General features: G+C 58.9%; 2 protein-coding genes across 4 annotated transcripts; both read left to right on the plus strand.

Moving 5' to 3' along the window:
• The first annotated feature begins 2,840 nt into the window (after positions 1-2,840).
• On the plus strand, positions 2,841-9,524 carry Wdr18 (WD repeat domain 18). Of its 3 annotated transcripts, none has more exons than XM_040739108.1 (9): positions 2,841-3,097; positions 3,793-3,903; positions 7,042-7,175; positions 7,254-7,395; positions 8,071-8,214; positions 8,294-8,358; positions 8,435-8,726; positions 9,171-9,239; positions 9,324-9,524. In XM_040739108.1, exons 1-9 carry the CDS (start codon positions 2,888-2,890, stop codon positions 9,450-9,452), a joined length of 1,296 nt encoding a protein of 431 aa, XP_040595042.1. In that variant the 5' UTR covers positions 2,841-2,887; the 3' UTR covers positions 9,453-9,524. The 3 variants fall into 3 exon arrangements, with proteins under 3 accessions (XP_040595042.1, XP_040595041.1, XP_040595043.1); XM_040739107.1 differs by having other exon boundaries at positions 2,842-3,097; positions 8,291-8,358; XM_040739109.1 differs by lacking the exon at positions 2,841-3,097 and adding an exon at positions 3,351-3,374 and having other exon boundaries at positions 8,291-8,358.
• Positions 9,525-12,668: 3,144 nt separating this feature from the next.
• Grin3b (glutamate ionotropic receptor NMDA type subunit 3B) lies at positions 12,669-19,262 on the plus strand. The gene is made up of 9 exons (XM_021234898.2): positions 12,669-13,224; positions 15,097-15,689; positions 15,878-16,910; positions 17,804-17,949; positions 18,032-18,147; positions 18,244-18,395; positions 18,553-18,717; positions 18,790-18,857; positions 18,956-19,262. Exons 1-9 carry the CDS (start codon positions 12,805-12,807, stop codon positions 19,260-19,262), a joined length of 3,000 nt encoding a protein of 999 aa, XP_021090557.1. The 5' UTR covers positions 12,669-12,804.
• Positions 19,263-19,273: the final 11 nt, after the last annotated feature.

Genomic DNA, 19,273 nt, shown 5'->3' on the forward strand with positions numbered 1-19,273 from the left:
ACGGGGTGGTCCCACGTGCCCACATGTGGCTTTTGTCATCGTTTCAGGGGCCGCTGGGGGCGGGCTGACCTCTAACCTCACGGTGGCCTGGCCATCCACCCCCAGGGAAAGAACAGCCAGGTTTCAAGGGCTTGGCTGCTGCAAGGGAGGCCTGGCCCAGCTGCTGGCCAGCAGTCGCCGTCCCTGCCCCAGTCCTAGAAGACTGAGGAAACTTTTAGGCCTGACCTACCCAGATAAGGATGTCCCTGGGGCCTGGGGCACAGTCCCCGTGGGTCCTCCTAGCAAGCCCCTGGGGAAGCAGGGACACCAAGGCCTGGGTTTGTACAAGGGCCCCAGCCACCGCTCACAGTTGACAGGTCCAAGCCCCGAGCTGGCCCTTGGCACCCCCACCTTTTCTGCTAGGGACCAAACCCTGGCCTGCAAGATTATCCCTTGTATCCCTTGAATTTATTTATTTTTTTAAATTTGACACAGAAGCTGGACAGTGGGGATGCACGGCTTTAATCCCAGCACTCAGGAGGCAAAGGCAGGGGGATCTCTATGAGTTTGAGGTCATCCTGGTCTACAGAGTGAGTTCCAGGACAACCTGCAATGTTACAAAGAAATCCTATGTCGAAAAACAAAACAAGACCAAAAAAAAAAAAAAAAAAAAAAAAAGGCAAAGTCTCATGTAACCTAGGCTGACCTCAAGCTCACCAAGTAGCCCAGGCTTACTTCAAACTCCTGATCCCATGGGCTTGGGATGACGCCCGATACCCAAATCACCGTGCCTGTTTTCTGTGGTGCTAGGTGGACCCCAGGGCTTCATGCATGCTAGGGCGCCCCTCAACCAGCTGTCCCCAACACCATTTCTCTTTTTGCGAGCCGTGTTTCTTCTTACTTTAACTCTTGTATCTGTGGGAGCATACTTTCACTTGCATGCAGGTGCCTTGGAGTGCCAAAGGTGTCAGATCCCCCGGAGCTGGAGGAACTGTGAGCCACCCCGGCACGGAAGCTAGGAACTGAGCCTGGGTCCTCTGCTATTACCCACCAAGTCATCTCCACAGCGCGCCCCCTCCTTTCTCTCCTCTCTCTGTTTTTCGAGGCAGGTTTCTCTGTAGCCTTGGCGCTCTGGACCTCTGGACCTCACTCTGTAGGCCAGGCTGGCCTCCCACTCAGAGATCCGCCTCCCCAACGCTGGGATTAAAGGCAGGAGGCGCTTCTTATTCACACTTTGTCATTACAAACTCTGTGACCTAGGAAGTTGGGGCAGGAGAATCTGAAGTCTAAGGACAACTTGGGCTACATGATTCCTGGGGCACACGTGCGCAGCTTTCAGACGCAGCTCTACACCCTCTACTCTGCCCCAGGATCTCTGTCCGCGCCCCAGGACAGCAACGTGTCCTCCACGTCCCCGCAGCTTGCGCCTGCCACCTGGTGGCCACACTGAGCGTGGCACATTGCTCTCCACCCCGTTGCCGGGTCGCCAAGTGCCAAGCTGGCGCCCGGCCTGCACCTCTCTCTCTCGAGCCCAGTAGTTGCTCAGGACCTCAGCCCTCATCCAGCCCCGCGGCTCCAGCTGGTGCAGAGCTCCGGGCGACTACCTCCTCCTCGGCGGCAAGGTTCAACACGTGCGCCCATTCTCCTTTGCTAACGGCACGTCAGGGAAGAGAGAAACAAACAAAACGCCTCGGTTTTAGACCTGGCCTGTGGCTGGGAGCTGTGGCTAAGGTAAAGCGCGTAGGACTAGAGATTGGCGTGCTGGGTCCACACCGAGTGACCCAAATGCAAATCTGAAATTTACGACTCCTAAGAGGAAAGGTCCTCGGGGAGGCGAGTCGACAAAGGCCGTGGGTCGATCAGTGAGCGAGCGGTTAATCCCCAAGAGCCACGCCTGGCCAGACGTTATAAAACCCCTGGTGTGCGTGGAGCCGGATCTTGCACGCCGTAACTGATTTATCTGCGTCTAAATAAAAGTATAATGTCATAAATAAAACTTTGAAAAGTGGGGCTGGAGAGATGGCTCAGAGGTTAAGAGCACTGGCTGGTCTTCCAGAGGTCCTGAGTTCAATTCCCAGCAACCACATGGTGGCTCACAACCATCTGCAATTCAATCTGGTGCCCTCTTCTGGCGTGTAGACAGAACACTGTATATGTAATAAATACGTAAATCTTAAAAAAAAAATAAAAGAGAACAGTTTAAAAAAAAAACTTTGAAAAGTAAGCCGGCCATGGTGACACAGGCTTGTCCATCTCAGCACACGGGAAACTGAGGCAGGAGGACTGCCGCGAGTTCGAGGACCAGAGTGTCTCCAGAGGGGGGCAAAAAAACAACAACTGTAAAAGTTTGAGTCATTCGAGCCAAAACGCCCAGCAGAACCGTGCGGCGAAGCTCCGCAGCCACTGAGTGTGACGTCGCCCCGGCCAGCAGGTAGCGAGAGCATCTTCCAGGGGCGAGCCCCGCGAGCGCGCATGCGCGCAGCGGCCAGCTGCTCGGGAATCCGGTCTCCCCGGCCCGGTCCTCGAAGAGGCTCGCGGATGCTCCGGCCCGCGGAGCCGGCTAGCCTCGTCCGCCCCCAGCAGCGGCGCTTGCACGCATGTGCGGGCCGTGCAGCTCCGCCCCCTCACAACACAGCTCTCCACGGAACCGGGAGACCGGCGGCTGGCTCCGCCCCACCGCCGCGAGCATCGCGACGCATGCGCGAGAGAGCCCCGCCCAAACCGCTCCAGTGGCCCCGCTCCCTGGGAGCGCCGCGCCGCCTCCGCGACACGGTGAGGCTACTGCGCGTGTGCGGGCTCTCCAGTTGCGCCGCTAGGAGGCGCTCAAGTGCCGCTCCGGCGCGCCGGGAGCCATCTTGCGAGTCTCGCTAAGGGTGACGGGATCAGGGGGCGGGGCCGGCCGGGCACGATGGCGGCGCCCGTGGAGGTGGCCGTGTGTACGGACTCCTCGGCGCAGCTCTGGAGCTGCGTTGTGTGGGAGCTTCACTCGGGCGCCAACCTGCTCACCTATCGCGGCGGCCAGGCGGGGCCGCGGGGCCTGGCGCTGCTCAATGGCGAGTACCTGCTGGCGGCTCAGCAGGGCAAGAACTACATCTGCGCTTGGGAGCTGCAGCGCAAGGTGCGGAGCCGCGGCGCCCTTGGGGGCCGCGCCGGGGTTGGGGCCGCGGCGACCCGGGGTGCGGCGCCGTGCGAGCGCGCTGGCGGGCCCAGGACCTGCCCGGCCGGGCTGCCGGGCCCAGGGCGCCCCGGGGTTTCTGAGCGCATGCTCAGATGAAGATCTCTGGCGAATCAGCGTTTGCACGCTTCTAGTCTGAGAACTCTTAGTTTTGATGCAGGAAGGAAAATGGAGTTCCCTAGACGTCGTGCATTTGGAGATCTTGGGAAGCGATAGACTGGTGTGGCCCATGCGTTATCCTCTTTGCGGGGAAGGGATTGCGAGACAGGGTCTCCCCATTTTAGGCCGGGTTGTCCTGGAAATAAGCTCTGCGGACCAGGCTGGCCTCGAACTCACAGAGATCCAGCTGCTTCTGCCTCCCCAGTGCGCAGATTCAAGGCGAGCGCCACCACCACCCGGCTCTTGTTACCCTCTTGGGTTTTTTGGTTCTTGTTCTGGAACCCAGAGCCTCCTTGGGGTCAGGTAGGACCCCTAGTACTGAACCCCAACCCTGCCATTCACTAGGGAGGTTCTAGGCAGGGGGTCTAGCCACATCCCAGCCCAACACTGGGAGTTCTGTTCCTCTTTCTCTCTGTGCTTAACAAGCTCGTGGCTCTTCCTGATGCTCACACGGCTTGTCTTCTATCCTGTGTCTCTAGGACCAGCTCCAACAGAAAATCATGTGTCCTGGTCCGGTCACCTGTCTGACCACAGCACCCAATGGCCTGTATGTCCTGGCAGGAATTGCAGAGAGCATCTACCTATGGGAGGTAAAACACTTGTGTGTGTGTGTGTGTGTGTCTGTGTGTCTGTGTGTGTGTGTCTGTGTGTGTGTGTGTGTGTGTGTGTGTGTGTGTGTGTGTCACTTGGGAATGCTGGAGGGTAACCTGTGACTTCTGAGGCCCCAAATATGACCGTGTCTGTAGGGTCCTTATTCATCATGACTGTGGCGGCCCTGGTGCTGTTCCCATCTTTATGGGAAATTAAGAAAGACACCTAGGAATGAGGAGTGTTCTAGAAGTAATGGAGGGAGGAGATAGTCTGTTTGGCTTGTTATATCATGTAGTATATTGTCTGACAATTATATTGAGGGAAGTCAGTCAGGGCAGGAAGCAGGAACTCCTCAGCCTAGCAGTTGGCATGCTCAGTCAACAGCAGAGAGACCTGCTCCTGTGGTTAAGAAGACAGGCTGCTCTAGAGAGGACCTGGGTTCAGTTCCCAGCACCCACGTGATCGCTAACAGCAACCTTAAGGTCAGCTCTAGGGGATCCGACCTTGATGGGCAGCAGGCATGCGTATGGTACACATACTACACGGAGGCAAAACACATAAAGAAAATAACCCTAAATTTTTTTTTTTTTTTTTTTTTGGTTTTTCGAGACAGGGTTTCTCTGTGGCTTTGGAGGCTGTCCTGGAGCTCCCTTGGTAGTCCAGGCTGGTCTCGAACTCACAGAGATCCGCCTGCCTCTGCCTCCCTAGTGCTGGGATTAAAGGCGTGCGCCACCAACGCCTGGCTAACCCTAAAATTTTTTAAAAACTATGGATTGGACAGGAGAAACGGCTGGCTCAGCAGTAAAAGCTCCGGCTTTTCCTGGAGAGGACCCGGTTCAGTCCTCAGTGCCATATGGTGGCTCACACTGTCTGGAGCTCCAGGGAACTTGGCACTCTGATTTGAGCTCTGTGGGTACCCATAGACATATAAATTTAAAAATAAGATCTTTTAAAATATAAAACTATTGCTGGGCGGTGGTGTTGGTGGTGGCGCATGCCCTTAATCCCAACACTGCAGAGGCAGGCAGATCTCAGGGTCTGAGGCCAGGCTGGTCTACAGCCTGAGTTCCAGGGCAGCCAGTCCCTTTGTCTCACAGTTCTGACCAGAGCTGCCAGCACTGTCACCTCTCCCTGCTTCCCCAGAGTCAGATCAGTTGTCAAGCAGCCTTCTGTTTGCCCCATCCTGGCTGCCTGTTGGGCCCCGTTAATGACCCTGGCCGTGAGTGAGCCTGGGGAGTCTGGGTTCTAGGTTGGGCCCTGGCCGGCCCTAGGAGGAGAGCACCGGTGCACAGCTGAGGTCAACCTCGTTTCTGCTGCTCCTGGCTCCCTCTTCCTCCTAACCACCCCAAGGCCACCATGGCCTTCGCAGGCCACGACTCTGAAGCTGAGATGCCCAGGCCAGGTCCGCTGGCCCCACAGGAGGGGCTCCCCTGGGTTGACTCCCTCTCCCACGCTTTCTCGGGTTTTCCTGTACTTGCACTCACTGTGTGTCAGAGAGGCCACCAGAGAGCAGCCAGCCCCCTGCAGGAGTGCCTAGACACCGGCACCGATAGCTTTCCAGCCCCCTGCAGGAGTGCCTAGACACCGGCACCGATGGCTTTCCACAGTCACCGATGGCTTTCCAGTCCCCTGCAGGAGTGCCTAGACACCGGCACCGATGGCTTTCCACAGTCACCGATGGCTTTCCAGTCCCCTGCAGGAGTGCCTAGACACCGGCTTTCCATGGCTCTGGCAACTGCACCCAAGTCTTCACACTTGAGCCATCTCCTTAGTCCTTTGTTTTGTTTTTGAGATGGAGTCTCACATAGCCCAGGATGACCTTGAACTCATTCTGTAGCCATTGAATTCCAAATCCTTGTCGACACTTCCCCGGTGCTGAGATAGCAGTGCCTGGCTTATGTGTTGCTGGGGAGCCCAGGGCTCAGAGCCTGCTGGTTCTCCCACTCAGCCACTCGATTGCCACCGCCCCATCCTCACCCCCGAGACACGGTTTCTCTGTGGCTTTGGAGGCTGTCCTGGCACTCCCTCTGTAGACCAGGCTGGTCTCGAACTCACAGAGTGCTGGGTTAAAGATGCTCACTGCCATCACCTTCCTCCCCACATTCCAGCCTGCTGGCACCACCCACAGTGGGAGGACCCATGTCAATCACTTAGTCAGGAAGATGCCCACAGACGACCACAGCCAGCAAGATGGAGGCCATTTTGGGTGACTCTTGTTTGTGTCAAAGTGACAACTAAACAGCTTGTAGGTGCCCTCCACCCCCACTCCCAGCTCAGTGCCTTCTCTTGGCTCCTGCCCACCCTAAGGAATCTGAGCTGTGGCCACCAGGGGGAGCTGCACAGTCTTCCCAGATTTCTGTGCTCAAGGCTTGTGTGGGAACGGGGGACGCAGGTGTTCTGTGTCCTCTGAGCCACCAGCTGACACATGTGAGACCTGTCTCAGTACAATGGAACGGAAGGGGGCACGTGTCCCTCAAGGCTTGGGAGGCTGTGCCCCCCCCCCCGTGGCACTCAGGAGCCTGTCGGGCTGAGGTTCTGCCGACCGCCATGAGCAACAGTCTCCTTGTGGCGTTAGTGTGAGGATGGGCTCTCCTTCCCTACTCTGAGTTACCCAGGCACCCTTGACCTGGGGGCAGGGCTGGAGCCGCCTCCCCCTAACACACTGTCCGTCCTGCATTCCCTGTCCTGTGTTGGGATGGATGGGAGCCAGCCTCAGATCCAGGCAGTCCGGCTGCAGCCTCTCTCTCGCCCTGCGAGGACCTGCTGCTCTGTTCCCTTGGCACTAATCAGTTCTATAGCAGACTCAGATAAACCTCAGACTCCAGGCAGATGCGCCACAGCCTCCCAAGCCTTGAGGGACACGTGCCCCCTTCCGTTCCATTGTACTGAGACAGGTCTCACATGTGTCAGCTGGTGGCTCAGAGGACACAGAACACCTGCGTCCCCCGTTCCTGGAGACAGGGTGGGGTCACACTACCATCAGACACTGGGGGCCTAGCCAGTCCTGGCCAAGTGCACAGTGACAGAGTCCTTGGCCTTGTCTGGTTCTGTCCACTGGGGGCCCTGGAGCAGGTGGGCAGGGTTCTTGTGGGGTGGCACAGCCTCTGTCACCCCTGACCAGTGCCGGCCTCTTCCAGGTCTCCACTGGGAACCTCCTGGTCGTCCTCAGCCGTCACTACCAAGATGTGTCATGCCTGAAGTTCACGGGTGACAGCAGCCACTTTGTCTCAGGAGGCAAGGACTGTCTGGTGCTGGTCTGGAGTCTCTGCAGGTAGGGCGTGTGCTGCGGTGACCTCGGGGCTGCAGGAGGCGGGCCAGGGGCTTCCTCTCACTGCTGTCCTGGCCCCAGTGTGCTGCAGGCAGACCCGTCCAGGATCCTCGCCCCGAGGCATGTCTGGTCCCAACACACGCTTCCCATCACAGACCTGCACTGTGGCTTTGGGGGCCCCATGGCCCGGGTGGCCACCGCTTCGCTGGATCAGACTGTGAAGGTAGCATCCCCAACGGGACCGTGAATTCCTGGCAGCCGCTGGGTCTCAACTAGGAGAGAGGGACACTGGCCTCCCCCTTGCCCCGGCTACCTTGGCTCCAGACAGCCCATAATCCCTGTGTCCCGCCAAGGACACCCAGAGATGGACAGTCTAGCCTGTCTGCTGGAAATTCCCACTTGGCCACGCTGCAGTGGCCAGCTGCCCTTGACAGCCTGGGGTTGTTTGTTTGTTATTGGCATTTGTTAGAGATGGAGCCCAGGCCTGTGTGTTGGCCAGCCCTCTGCCTGAGCCCCGCCCCAGCCCTCAGCCCCGCCCCAGCCCTGTACCTCAGCCCCGCCCCAGCCCTCAGCCCCGCCCCAGCCCTCAGCCCCGCCCCAGCCCTCTTTTACTCTCTGTCCTTCGGTGCTGGTTGGGGGCGCCGTCTCTCCGTGCAGCTACAGCTTGCTTGGAACCTGGTGTGGGTGTAGACCACACTCCCTGGAGCTTAAAGACCCCCTTGCCTGTGCCTAGGAGCACAGAGTGAAGACACGGCCACCTACCCCCGTTGGTGACGTAGTTCACCTGGCTGGTGCTTGGGTCGGCACTGGCCCTGCAGAGGCCGAGGAGCCAGCATGGCCTGTGTCTGTGCTGGGTTTGGAGACGTGTAGCATGCCCATGGTGCCTCCCTTCCCGCAGCTCTGGGCCGTGTCCTCGGGAGACCTGCTGCTGTCGGTCTTGTTTGACGTTGGCATCACGTCTGTGACCATGGACCTGGCGGAGCATCACATGTTCTGTGGAGGTAGCGATGGCTCTATCTTCCAGGTGGACCTGTGCAGCTGGGTGAGTGGCCTCTGGGGGCTCGAGGACCACACGGCAGGTGCCCCGCATCCCAGACACTGACAGCATGTTTCCACAGCAGCCCGGACAGAGAGAGCACAACTTCCGGCCTGAGCAGAGCGCGGGGAAGGTCTTCAAGGGGCACAGGTAGTCAACCGCCTTTGCCAGGTGGGGTCAGCCCCCCCCCCCCCGTGCGGCACCCAACCCTGTCCCCCTGTCCCAGGAACCAAGTCACGTGCCTGTCGGTGTCCACGGACGGCAGCGTTCTGCTGTCGGGCTCCCACGACGAGTCTGTGCGGCTGTGGGACGTGAAGAGCAAGCAGAGTCTGCGCACAGTCACCCTCAAAGGCCCAGTGACCAATGCAGCCATCGTGCTGGCCCCGCCCAGCATGCTGAACCCTGAATCCAGGCCCAGCCTGCCTCTGCCCCACTTCAATAAACACCTACTGGGCGCTGAGCATGGAGATGAGGCCCAGGGCGGGGGCCTGCGCCTGCAGCTAGGCCTCCATCTGCAGGTAGGACCACTCAGCCGCTGTTCCAGAGCATTCCATTCCCTGCAGTCCCCACAGTTGCTGTCGGCGTGAGGGCACGCTGCGTCAGCCCACACTCAGGACACTTGACACATTGCTCCCGCTCGTTTGTGAAGGACAGAGAGCAGCGAGAGCTCCCCCGGGAGGAAGGGCTTCTGCCCAGCCTTCACACCGCTGTTCTCGGTGGCTCCCGTGGGCCTGGGCCAGGGGCGTCAGGTGCTTTCCCAGAGGGTGGTGGACAGGCTGAGGACCTATTGTCCCAGAAGGACACTGCCCTGCCCCTGCGGTCCCATTGTGAGACTTGCTGGGTTTGGGAGCTGGCCCCGCTCGCTCTCTGTAGCCTCTGCCCTCGGCCCTGCGCTGTGGCCCTATGGAGGAGGCCGCTTCCTCTAGGGCCGGACACGACGGGGTGACCATGCTGCTTTGCAGGGCACTGAGCAGACCTACCTGGAGAGGCTGGAGCAGCTGCAGTCCGCGCTGGCAGGCTACATGGCGAAGGTGGGCAGGGTTGGCTCCAGTTCTGGGCGGGGCCTGGGTGGGGTGGGCAGGAGCAGCCCCGCCCACATGCCCCTCTCCCCACAGAACATGCTAGGCAACCAGATGTTGCCAGCTCGGGTGTTGGAGCTGGAGGAGGAGGTGCGCAGCCTGCGGAAGATCAACCGGGACCTCTTCGACTTCTCCACGCGCATCATCACGCGGCCCTCCAAGTGACCACGCTGGGCAGCCGTCAGGAAACGCTTGCCTGGGGTCTGATGTCTAACAATGAATGGACTATGAAGTTTACGACTCTGCTGTTCTGTCCCTGAGGGACCAGGGCAGGGCATGGTTGGGAGGCCTCACACCAGGGGACCCTGGGGCGTGGGTAGAGGGGGGGCGCTGGGGGCCGACCGTGAAGAGTCCTGCTCACTGGAGCCAGCCAGGCAGCGGCCAACCCCACATGGGCATCCAGAGCTCAATCTCCACATACTGTCCTGGGGCTGCTGCCAACCAGTCTGGAGTTCAGCCTAAACACCCACAGAACCTTCCAGAAAGCCACCCTCAACTGACAGCTCTGCCTAACGATCCAGAAAATCTGTGTGATTTAGCAGAGCTGTCACTGCTGCAGCTCCAGGGAGTGCCAGTGCTGGTCCCACACCGGAACCCCTGTGGCTGTGTCCTCTGGGCGGTCCACTTCCAGACAGCACCTGGTGGCGAGACGTGACCACGCCCTGAGGAATGGCAGCCTCCTATGACATGAATCAGTCCACTGAGCTGGCTCGCTTGCATTCTTGGCCCAGATCCCCTGACCCTCCATCCATTCCCTGGTTTGTTCAGCTGCTCCTTGGGAGAGGTTTGGGGAGAGGCAGGCAGGCAGGGACTCCACCAACCGTGGGTTCCCAGCACACCAGAGGCTCGAGGCTTCCCGAGACAGGTGATGAAGGTGAACTCAGGTGCCCTCCTTTGGTGTCTATCATTCTGCTTATGCCTGGGATTCCGGTTGGCGTTGGGGCGTGGGGCACGTGTGTGAGGTGGCACCCTGCATGCTGGGTTCTCACCTGCTGCGTCTGGAGGGAAGGGAAAGGCCAGCTAGCCCACACCAGCCTGAACTCAGATCCCGTGGCCCAGCCTCGGGATGGCAAGTGCATGTCCACAGCACAGTCTTAGATGTGTCCCTCATCTGATTGGTCCTCTGGGTCATAGGGATTAAGAATTGTCCTTGGGACTCGGCCATTATATCTGTCAGGCTGGCACACGATCCCAGTCTTCAGAGCAGTGGGGCAACCTTGGTCAAGACCCCACAGACATCCTCACGTACCAGGACTGGGATGGGGCAGAAGCAAAGGCCACCAGCCCCAGTGCCCGTGGGAGGGGAGGGGTGCAGCATGGGTGAGCCATGAAGTCTGGAGGACATTGAGGACACGTACCCAACGAGAAAGCCCTGCACCAAGTGCCACAGTGGGGGACCCAATGACATGAACTGTCCAGAACAGTATTCTTGGGGATAAGCTCTACTGTGCAAGGCTTCCTACCTACCCACACTGAAGCCTGATAGGCTGCACTCCAGCCGTCTGGGGTTGAGTGGACCAAGCAGAAGTGACGTCCAGGAGTGTTTGCAGAGTGAGTGCCAGCTAGTGTGGACAAGAAGTGACATCCAGGAGTGTTTGCAGAGTGAGTGCCAGCTAGTGTGGACAAGGCAGACTTCTGAGAACTTAAGTACCATCCAGGGGGATGAGGCTCAGGCACTTCAGCCTTGGGGAGAGTGTCTGAGGATCCCTAACTTGGAGCCCTGGCCCCATGCCTAGCCTGCCTGCCGTCCTCAGAGCCAAGCCATCTCATTAAAAGGCGGCTCGAGGTGCAATCTGTCTTGCTGGCGTTTTTATTTGGTTAATGGATGTTCTCCCTTTAATGCTGGCTCTGCAAGGAGAATGAGGATAGTGGGGAGTAGATTCATTCATCAGGGCTGAGTGTTCCTGCAGGCCGCTGCTGGGCACGGTCTTGGGAGAATGCCCAATATCCCATGTCTCCTGGCTGGGGAAGCCTTTGGTCCCTGATCCTGCAGGCCACACTCGGGGGATGACAACTGGACCCTGAGTCAGTTGAGCTGGGGGACCGAGACAAATGGGAGCTATAGAGAGTTCTGGAGTGCTGGAGGAGAGACCAGTAAGCATTCACACAAGCGTCATGGAGAGCCAGCTGTGCACAGCCCTGAGAGGCCTGAACTGGGGCCCCCTTGTCCTCCCTGAACTGAGGGGACCAGAGGTCCCCAAAGAAGTCAACAGGAGAGTGAGTCCCTGGGGTTCATGCAATGTGTTCAGGGTTTTTCACGGCCGGACATTTGACACTGGGTTTTGAAGGTTAAAGAAGAGTTCCGGAGGACAGAAAGACTGCACTGTGGTTAGTTCAGATTGCCTTCCTAAGAAACTTCTCTTTGGCCGGGCGTTGGTGGTGTGTGCCTTTAATCCCAGCACTCGGGAGGCAGAGGCAGGCAGATCTCTGTGAGTTCGAGGCCAGCCTGGTCTACAGAGCGAGTTCCAGGACAGCCTCCAAAGCCACAGGGAAACCCTGTCTCAACAAAAAAAAAAAAAAAAAAAAAAAAAAGAAACTTCTCTTTGGTTCCAAGTACCCTTGCTGGGAGGCTCATACCCAGCTCCAGGGGATCTAGTGGTCTCTGAGAGCACTGTCCTCGCATGCAAGGACCCAGCCCCCCACTAAAACTAGTTAATCCCAGCCCTGCGAAACCACTGGGTTGATCTTGAGTTCAAGGGCAGTCTGGTCTAAATACAGAGTTCCATACTAGTCAGAGCTATGTAATGAAACCCTCTCAAAAGAAAAAAAAATACTGCTGCTACTACTACTATTTTTGCTTTGTTTTGTTTTGTTTTTGTCTTTTTGAGACAGGGTTTCTCTGTGTAGCGCTGGCTGTCCTGAAACTCACTCAGTAGACCAGGCTGGCCTCAGACTCAGAGATCTGCCTGCCTCTGCCTCCAGAGTGCTGGAATTAAAGGCAATCGCCAATAATAATAAATATTTTAAAAGAGAAAAAAGCCTCCAAACAATACAGAGAAACCCTGTCTCGAAAAACCAAAAATAAAAAAATAAAAGAGAACAAAAGCCAACAAGGTGACTCAGTGGGTGAAGACGATTGCTGCCCAGTCTGAGAACTCCATATCCTCCAGAGGATCCATGGGATGCGGAGGAGAGACAGACCCCCAAGAGCTGTCCCCACATGGCTGCGGGATGCACCTTCCCTCTCACAAACCCAGGAGTAAATACAGGCAGTTTTTTTCTTTTTTCAAGATTTTTGCCGGGACCGGAGGGCAGATCTACCTTACAGATTTCCACCACATCTGTCTGCCTCAGTTTTGCCCAGGGTGCACAAGTATTGAGCCGGTGAAGACTGCTCTGGGAGCTCCCGTCTGGGCCGTGGGAAGCATCATCTTTGGATGATGCCCGCCCTGCGAGTCACGGCAAAACTCAGGCAGCAGCCCAGCTCCTCCTTCAGTGGATTGCTGACCCACAAGAAGGACGGGAGCACGCTGGTCCAGGTGTCCCCTCCTTCCCCGCGCACAGTGGCAACTTAGGGATGGAGTGTGTGCGGACCTTGTGGCTCGGCCTGGCGCTGGCGCTGGGGTCCCGGGCAGTGCGCGGTCACCCTCAGCCCTGCGGGGTTACCACACGCGCCGGGGGCTCCGTGCGCCTGGTTGCGCTCCTGCCCCGCGCTCCCGCCGCCCGCGCCCGCGTCCTGGCCGCCCTAGCCACCCCCGCGCCACGGCTGCTGCACAACGTTAGTCTGGAACTGGTGGCCGTCGCGTCCCCTGCCCGGGACCCCGCGTCGCTGGCTCGAGGTCTGTGCCAGGTCCTGGCACCTCCCGGCGTGGTGGCCTCGATAGCCTTCCCCGAGGCACGGCCCGAGCTGCGCCTGCTGCAGTTCCTGGCGGCCGCCACGGAGACCCCGGTGCTGAGCGTCCTGCGGAGGGAGGCGCGTGCGCCCCTCGGAGTCCCGGTACGCGGGGAGGGGGGGGAACCCCGGGGTGCGGGGTCGGGAAGCAACCGGGAGCCCCACACTTCTTCAACCAGGGGATGGGGAGGACCCCTGTCCCAGTCCTTCCCTCCCAAGCACTCCTTAGCTAGAAGGGTGTGCCAATCTGCTCTCGCTGGGCTTGACCAGTGTGGGAAATCCTCCCGGAAGCCCATCTTTCCCTCCCAGGGTCCCCACAAGCTAGACAACTCCCTGGCCCACAGCCCTCTGGTAGCCTCAAGCCCGAGGTCAGCAATGGTCAAGCTCACCTCCGTATCCTCGCTATGTCTTTTAAAAAAAAATTAATGTTTTGAGACATTAGCTGTGTAGACCAGGCTAGCCCTGAAATCCACCTGCCTCTACCTCCTGAGTACTGGTATTAAGGGAGTGGAGCATTATACCCAACTAGGTTGTTTCTTAATGCACCCTTGTATCTTTTTTTTTTTTTTTTTTTTTTTTTTGGTTTTTCGAGACAGGGTTTCTCTGTAGCTTTGGAGGCTGTCCTGGAACTCACTTGGTAGTCCAGGCTGGTCTCGAACTCACAGAGATCCGCCTGCCTCTGCCTCCCGAGTGCTGGGATTAAAGGCGTGCGCCACCACCGCCCGGCTGCACCCTTGTATCTTAAGCAGACTCTGAGTAAACTGGCCTCACTCCAAACAACAAAAGGCCCCACCAGGGCTAGCGGCCCGGAGCTGGGTTGGGGACCCTGGGTCATAGGAGAGCTGAGGACTTCCTAAATAACCTGTCATGAGGGTGCATCCAGGGAGACCCTAGGCCAAGAGCAAGGCCAGTGACCCATGTCCCTAGGCTCCCTGTATCCCCGAAGGCTCCTTGGTCTGGTGGGAGACCGAAACCCACGCTAATGCTGGCCCTTCTCTGGGAGCGCCGCCCACCTGTGCTTCCTGCCTCCTCTGGGCTTGGCCTAGCTAGCACAGGGCTGCCCCATCTGCATGTCTTCCTAGGCACAGTGTCCCTGCCGGGCAGCACCCAGTGGTTTTTGGGTGTCTTCCAAGGTTGCTGTGTATTCCAGACGTACAACACAAACCCCTAAGAACTTTCTGAGTGTGCTGAATTCCAGCCAGAGCAAGTGGGGTGGAACTGAAGTGGGGAGATGGGGGGGTATGGACGGACGACCAACTTTTGGGAGAGCTCAAGAAAGATACAACGTTCTTCTTGGGTAAAGTCAAGATCTATGTAGAGAAGGGGCAACAGCTGGGTTTTGAAGGATGTATAGGAGTTGATTGGCATAGAGAGAGAAGGGTATTGTAGCTGGTGGAATGCTACATGCAAATAAAATAAAACAAGGGAAGGCTGGGACTAGGTTTCCTTTGGTGAAATTCTTGTCCAGTATGCATGAAGTCCTGGATTCCCTCCAGCATGGCGTAACATGATTGTCATCCCGGGCTCTGGAGGTAGAGGCAGGAGGATCATGAGTTCAAGGTTGTCCGTAGCCAGGTGGTAGTGACACACCTTTAACCCCAGCACTCGGGAGGCAGAGGCAGGCGGATCTCTGTGAGTTTGAGACCAGCCTGGTCTACAAGAGTGAGTTCCAGGACAGCCTCCAAAACAATACAGAGAAACCATGTCTCGAAAAAGAAAGCCACAGAGAAATCTTGTCTGGAAAAAACAAAACAAACAAACAAAAAAACAAAAACAAGGTTGTCCTTAATTACTCAAAGCAAGAGCAGCCTGGGGTGGGAGGAGCAGACACTGGGGAGCCACGGATGGGTGTAGAGCATGGTAAGCTGAAGGAGCCAGGGTGAAGCCCAGCTCTCAGGAGGACACCTCGGCAGGGTGGGGTGGAGATGGTGCTGTAAAGGTCACAAGCCAGTCCTGACCGGAGCCACCTCTTCCCAGACACCGTTCCATCTGCAGCTGGACTGGGCCAGTCCTCTGGAGACCATACTGGACGTGCTGGTGTCCCTGATACAGGCACATGCCTGGGAGGACATTGCTCTAGTACTGTGCCGTGTCCGGGACCCTGGTGGCCTCGTGACGCTCTGGACTAGCCGTGCTGGCCAGGCCCCAAAGTTCGTGCTGGACCTGAGCCGGCTGAACAGTGGGAATGACAGCCTTCGGGCGGGGCTGGCCCTGCTGGGGGCGCTGGAGGAAGGGGAGAGCCCAGTGCCGGCGGCTGTTCTCCTTGGTTGCAGCGCTGCCCGTGCACATGAGGTCCTGGAGGCCGCGCCACCAGGTCCCCAGTGGTTACTGGGCACACCGCTGCCTGCCGAGGCCCTGCCCATAGCTGGCCTTCCACCTGGGGTGCTGGCGCTGGGAGAAGTCCGACGACCCTCCCTGGAAGCTGCCGTCCACGACACGGTGGAGCTTGTCGCTCGGGCACTCAGTAGCATGGCCCTTATGCACCCAGAGCACACCCTGCTTCCAGCTGTGGCCAGCTGTGAGGACCTGAAGCCAGTTGGATCGGAGTCGTCCGGTCGCACCTTGGTCCGGTGAGTAGAGCCCAGCTTAGGGAAAGAAGGCAGTCTGGCATTGTCCTGTGTGTCAGGAGGTGGGTGTCCCAGTGGGAACGGAACCGGACAGATGGGTGGGTCTCCCTCCCATGGATCCCAGGGGGTGCCGGTTGAGCAAGGGGCAGGTCTCTCGGAGTTGTGACAACTCCTACCGTTTATATCCCCAGATTTCTGAGCAACACCTCCTTCCAGGGCCGCACAGGGGCTGTGTGGGTGACAGGCTCCTCTCAGGTGCACGTGTCTCGGCATTTCAAGGTGTGGGGCCTGCGCCGAGACCCGCTGGGTGCCCCAGCGTGGGCAACAGTGGGCAGCTGGCAGGATGGACAGCTGGACTTCGAGCCGGGGGCGGCTGCTGTCCGTGTCCCGTCTCCGTCTGGCACACAGGCGCGGCCGAAGCTACGAGTGGTAACTCTGGTGGAGCACCCATTTGTGTTCACCAGGGAGTCCGACGAAGACGGGCGGTGCCCGGCTGGGCAGCTGTGTCTGGATCCAGGCACCAACGACTCGGCCAGGCTGGACGCGCTGTTTGCTGCGCTAGCCAACGGCTCAGTGCCCCGCTCGCTGCGAAGGTGTTGCTATGGCTACTGCATTGACCTGCTGGAGCGGCTGGCCGAGGACCTGGCCTTTGACTTTGAGCTCTATATTGTGGGGGATGGCAAATACGGAGCCCTGCGTGACGGACGCTGGACGGGCCTGGTGGGTGACCTGCTGGCCGGCCGGGCACACATGGCTGTGACCAGCTTCAGTATCAACTCGGCTCGATCCCAGGTGGTGGATTTCACTAGCCCTTTCTTCTCCACCAGCCTGGGCATCATGGTGCGCACACGAGACACGGCCTCGCCCATTGGGGCCTTCATGTGGCCCCTGCACTGGTCCATGTGGGTGGGCGTCTTTGCTGCCCTGCACCTCACAGCGCTCTTCCTTACCCTGTACGAATGGCGGAGCCCCTACGGGCTCACACCTCGTGGCCGCAACCGTGGCACCGTCTTCTCCTACTCCTCCGCACTCAATCTCTGCTATGCCATCCTCTTCGGACGCACTGTCTCCAGCAAGACACCCAAGTGTGCCACTGGGCGCTTCCTCATGAACCTCTGGGCAATCTTCTGCCTGCTGGTGCTGTCCAGCTACACCGCCAACCTGGCTGCTGTCATGGTGGGGGACAAGACCTTTGAGGAGCTGTCTGGAATCCACGACCCCAAGGTGGGGGCTGGGGAAGCTGAGGGGCTAAGGGTTGTAGTCAGGGTGGGATGAGCTCAGCAGGAACGGGTGACTTCTAACATCCTCCCTTCTCTAGAGACTGACTAAATTGCAGTGCTGGAATCCCATTCTGGGTAGGGACTCCACCCCCCGACCACGCCCCCAGCCCCTCACTGGGGAATTCTAGGTGGGGCTCCACCCCTGATGACACCTCCATTCTTTTTTTTTTTTTTTAAGTTTTCCAGACAGGGTTTCTCTGTGTAGCCCAGGTTTTCTTGGAACTCACTCTGTAGACCAGGCTGGACTCTCCGCCTGCCCCTGCCTCCTGAGTGCTGGGATTAAAGGCATGCGCCACCCACGAACACCTCTTTTTTTTTTTTTTTTTTTTGGTTTTTCGAGACAGGGTTTCCCTGTGGCTTTGGAGGCTGTTCTGGAACAGGCTGGTCTCGAACTCACAGAGATCCGCCTGCCTCTGCCTCCCGAGTGCTGGGATTAAAGGCGTGCGCCACCAACGCCCGGCGAACACCTCTATTCTTAAGCATCAGTTCTTTAAAAAACAAAAGAACCAAACCTGCCTCCAGCTACAGGGATGGCAGGCATACTGAAGCACATCTGGATTCATTTCTACCTTTCATATTTTTGGAGTTCATGGTATTTCCCACAGCTCCTCCCCTCTTTGGGATGTAGCTGGACATTCTGCAGGTACCCTGCCCCAACCGTGTGTTCCCCTGCAACTGCGTCTGCCCAATGCTCCAGCCACCAAAGTGGTTGACGGTCAGGAGAGGGCTGCGAGGTGGGGATGAGAGCAGAAAAAAGAATGAACATCTGTAGAGTTGATGGTTCTGAATGTGAGCTTAGCACGAGGTCCCTGCACTGAGCGCCCCGCCCCCCCGCAGCTGCACCACCCTTCCCAAGGCTTCCGCTTCGGCACCGTGTGGGAGAGCAGCGCAGAGGCCTACATCAAGGCGAGCTTCCCCGAGATGCACGCACACATGCGGCGCCACAGCGCGCCCACCACTCCACACGGAGTGGCTATGCTCACGTGAGTCTGTGGGTGCCGTAGGGCGGCAGAGGGCTTGCCTGCACCTCAGGGTCTGCTGACCTCGCACCGTCCTGTCCCACAGGAGTGACCCACCCAAGCTCAACGCCTTCATCATGGACAAGTCACTACTGGATTACGAGGTATCCATTGATGCGGACTGCAAGCTGCTCACGGTGGGCAAACCCTTCGCCATCGAGGGTGAGTGCACGGTGGGTGGCGTCGTTCCGGGGATCCCGGCTGTGGGGTGCGCGCAGCCTTAGGGGAGCCACCTCCCACCCGGCTCAACCTCTCCAGGCTACGGCATAGGGCTGCCCCAGAACTCTCCGCTCACCTCCAACCTGTCGGAGTTCATCAGTCGCTACAAGTCCTCAGGCTTCATTGACCTGCTCCATGACAAGTGGTACAAGATGGTGCCTTGCGGGAAGCGGGTGTTCGCCGTGACGGAGGTGGGCAGGTGCCCGGGACACAGGGTGGGGAGCTCTGGCACTCCTGCTCACCCTACACAGCCCCAGCGCCCCTTCCCTCACGAGATTTCCCTGCCTGGCTGCACTGCCCCGGGGTCCACATCCCGACGCCCCGTGGGGACCTTGCTGCCGTCCACAGACGCTGCAGATGGGGGTCTACCACTTCTCGGGGCTCTTCGTGCTGCTGTGCCTCGGGCTGGGCAGCGCGCTGCTCAGCTCTCTGGGGGAGCACGTCTTCTACCGCCTGGTGCTGCCCCGCATCCGCAGGGGCAACAAGCTGCAGTACTGGCTTCACACGAGCCAGGTGAGGACAGGGACAGAGTGGGGTGGGGCGGAGCATCCCGGGCGCCCGCTGACGACCTGTCTGTGTCACTAGAAGATCCACCGAGCCCTCAACACCGGGACGCCAGTGGGGCAACAGGAGAGCACGGAGCAGGAGCGCAGGTGAGCAGGGACAAGGGGAGGCGGGGATGGGGTGGGAGTGTCCCAAGCGGGCGACCAGGTGGCCAGCACGGGGCACGGCCTCCTTCTCTCTGTCCCAGCGACGCCGAGGAGAAGCTGCGCCCAGCAGAGGGAGCGGGGCGCTGGAGGCGCGTACGCAGGGCGGTAGAACGAGAGCGGCGCGTGCGTTTCCTGCTGGACACCGGAGAGGCCAGTGAGGACCCGTGGCTCTGCTCCAACGGGCCTGGGCCGCAAGCCGAGCTGCGGGAGCTGGAGCTGCGCATCGAGGAGGCGCGGGAGCGGCTGCGCACTGCACTGCTGCGGCGCGGGGAGCTGCGGGCCCGACTAGGGGACTGCGCCCGGCTCCGGCCACTGCGCCTGATGCAGGCGCCACCCACGGAGAGCTGAAGGACCACACA

This window comes from Mesocricetus auratus, unplaced genomic scaffold (genome assembly GCF_017639785.1).
Source record: "Mesocricetus auratus isolate SY011 unplaced genomic scaffold, BCM_Maur_2.0 Super-Scaffold_100676, whole genome shotgun sequence".
Classification (NCBI taxonomy): Eukaryota; Metazoa; Chordata; class Mammalia; order Rodentia; family Cricetidae; genus Mesocricetus; species Mesocricetus auratus.

What these genes read in the sequence shown, in the direction of transcription:
- Wdr18 (XM_040739107.1), top strand. Translation starts at nt 2,888, where the DNA reads ATGGCGGCGCCCGTGGAGGTGGCCGTGTGTACGGACTCCTCGGCGCAG. An exon ending in CTTGGGAGCTGCAGCGCAAG is followed by an intron (nt 3,098 to 3,792) that starts GTGCGGAGCCGC and finishes CTGTGTCTCTAG; the next exon opens with GACCAGCTCCAACAGAAAAT. An exon ending in CGCTGGATCAGACTGTGAAG is followed by an intron (nt 7,396 to 8,070) that starts GTAGCATCCCCA and finishes CCCTTCCCGCAG; the next exon opens with CTCTGGGCCGTGTCCTCGGG.
- Grin3b (XM_021234898.2), top strand. Translation starts at nt 12,805, where the DNA reads ATGGAGTGTGTGCGGACCTTGTGGCTCGGCCTGGCGCTGGCGCTGGGG. An exon ending in CAAACCCTTCGCCATCGAGG is followed by an intron (nt 18,148 to 18,243) that starts GTGAGTGCACGG and finishes CAACCTCTCCAG; the next exon opens with GCTACGGCATAGGGCTGCCC. An exon ending in GGGTGTTCGCCGTGACGGAG is followed by an intron (nt 18,396 to 18,552) that starts GTGGGCAGGTGC and finishes TGCCGTCCACAG; the next exon opens with ACGCTGCAGATGGGGGTCTA.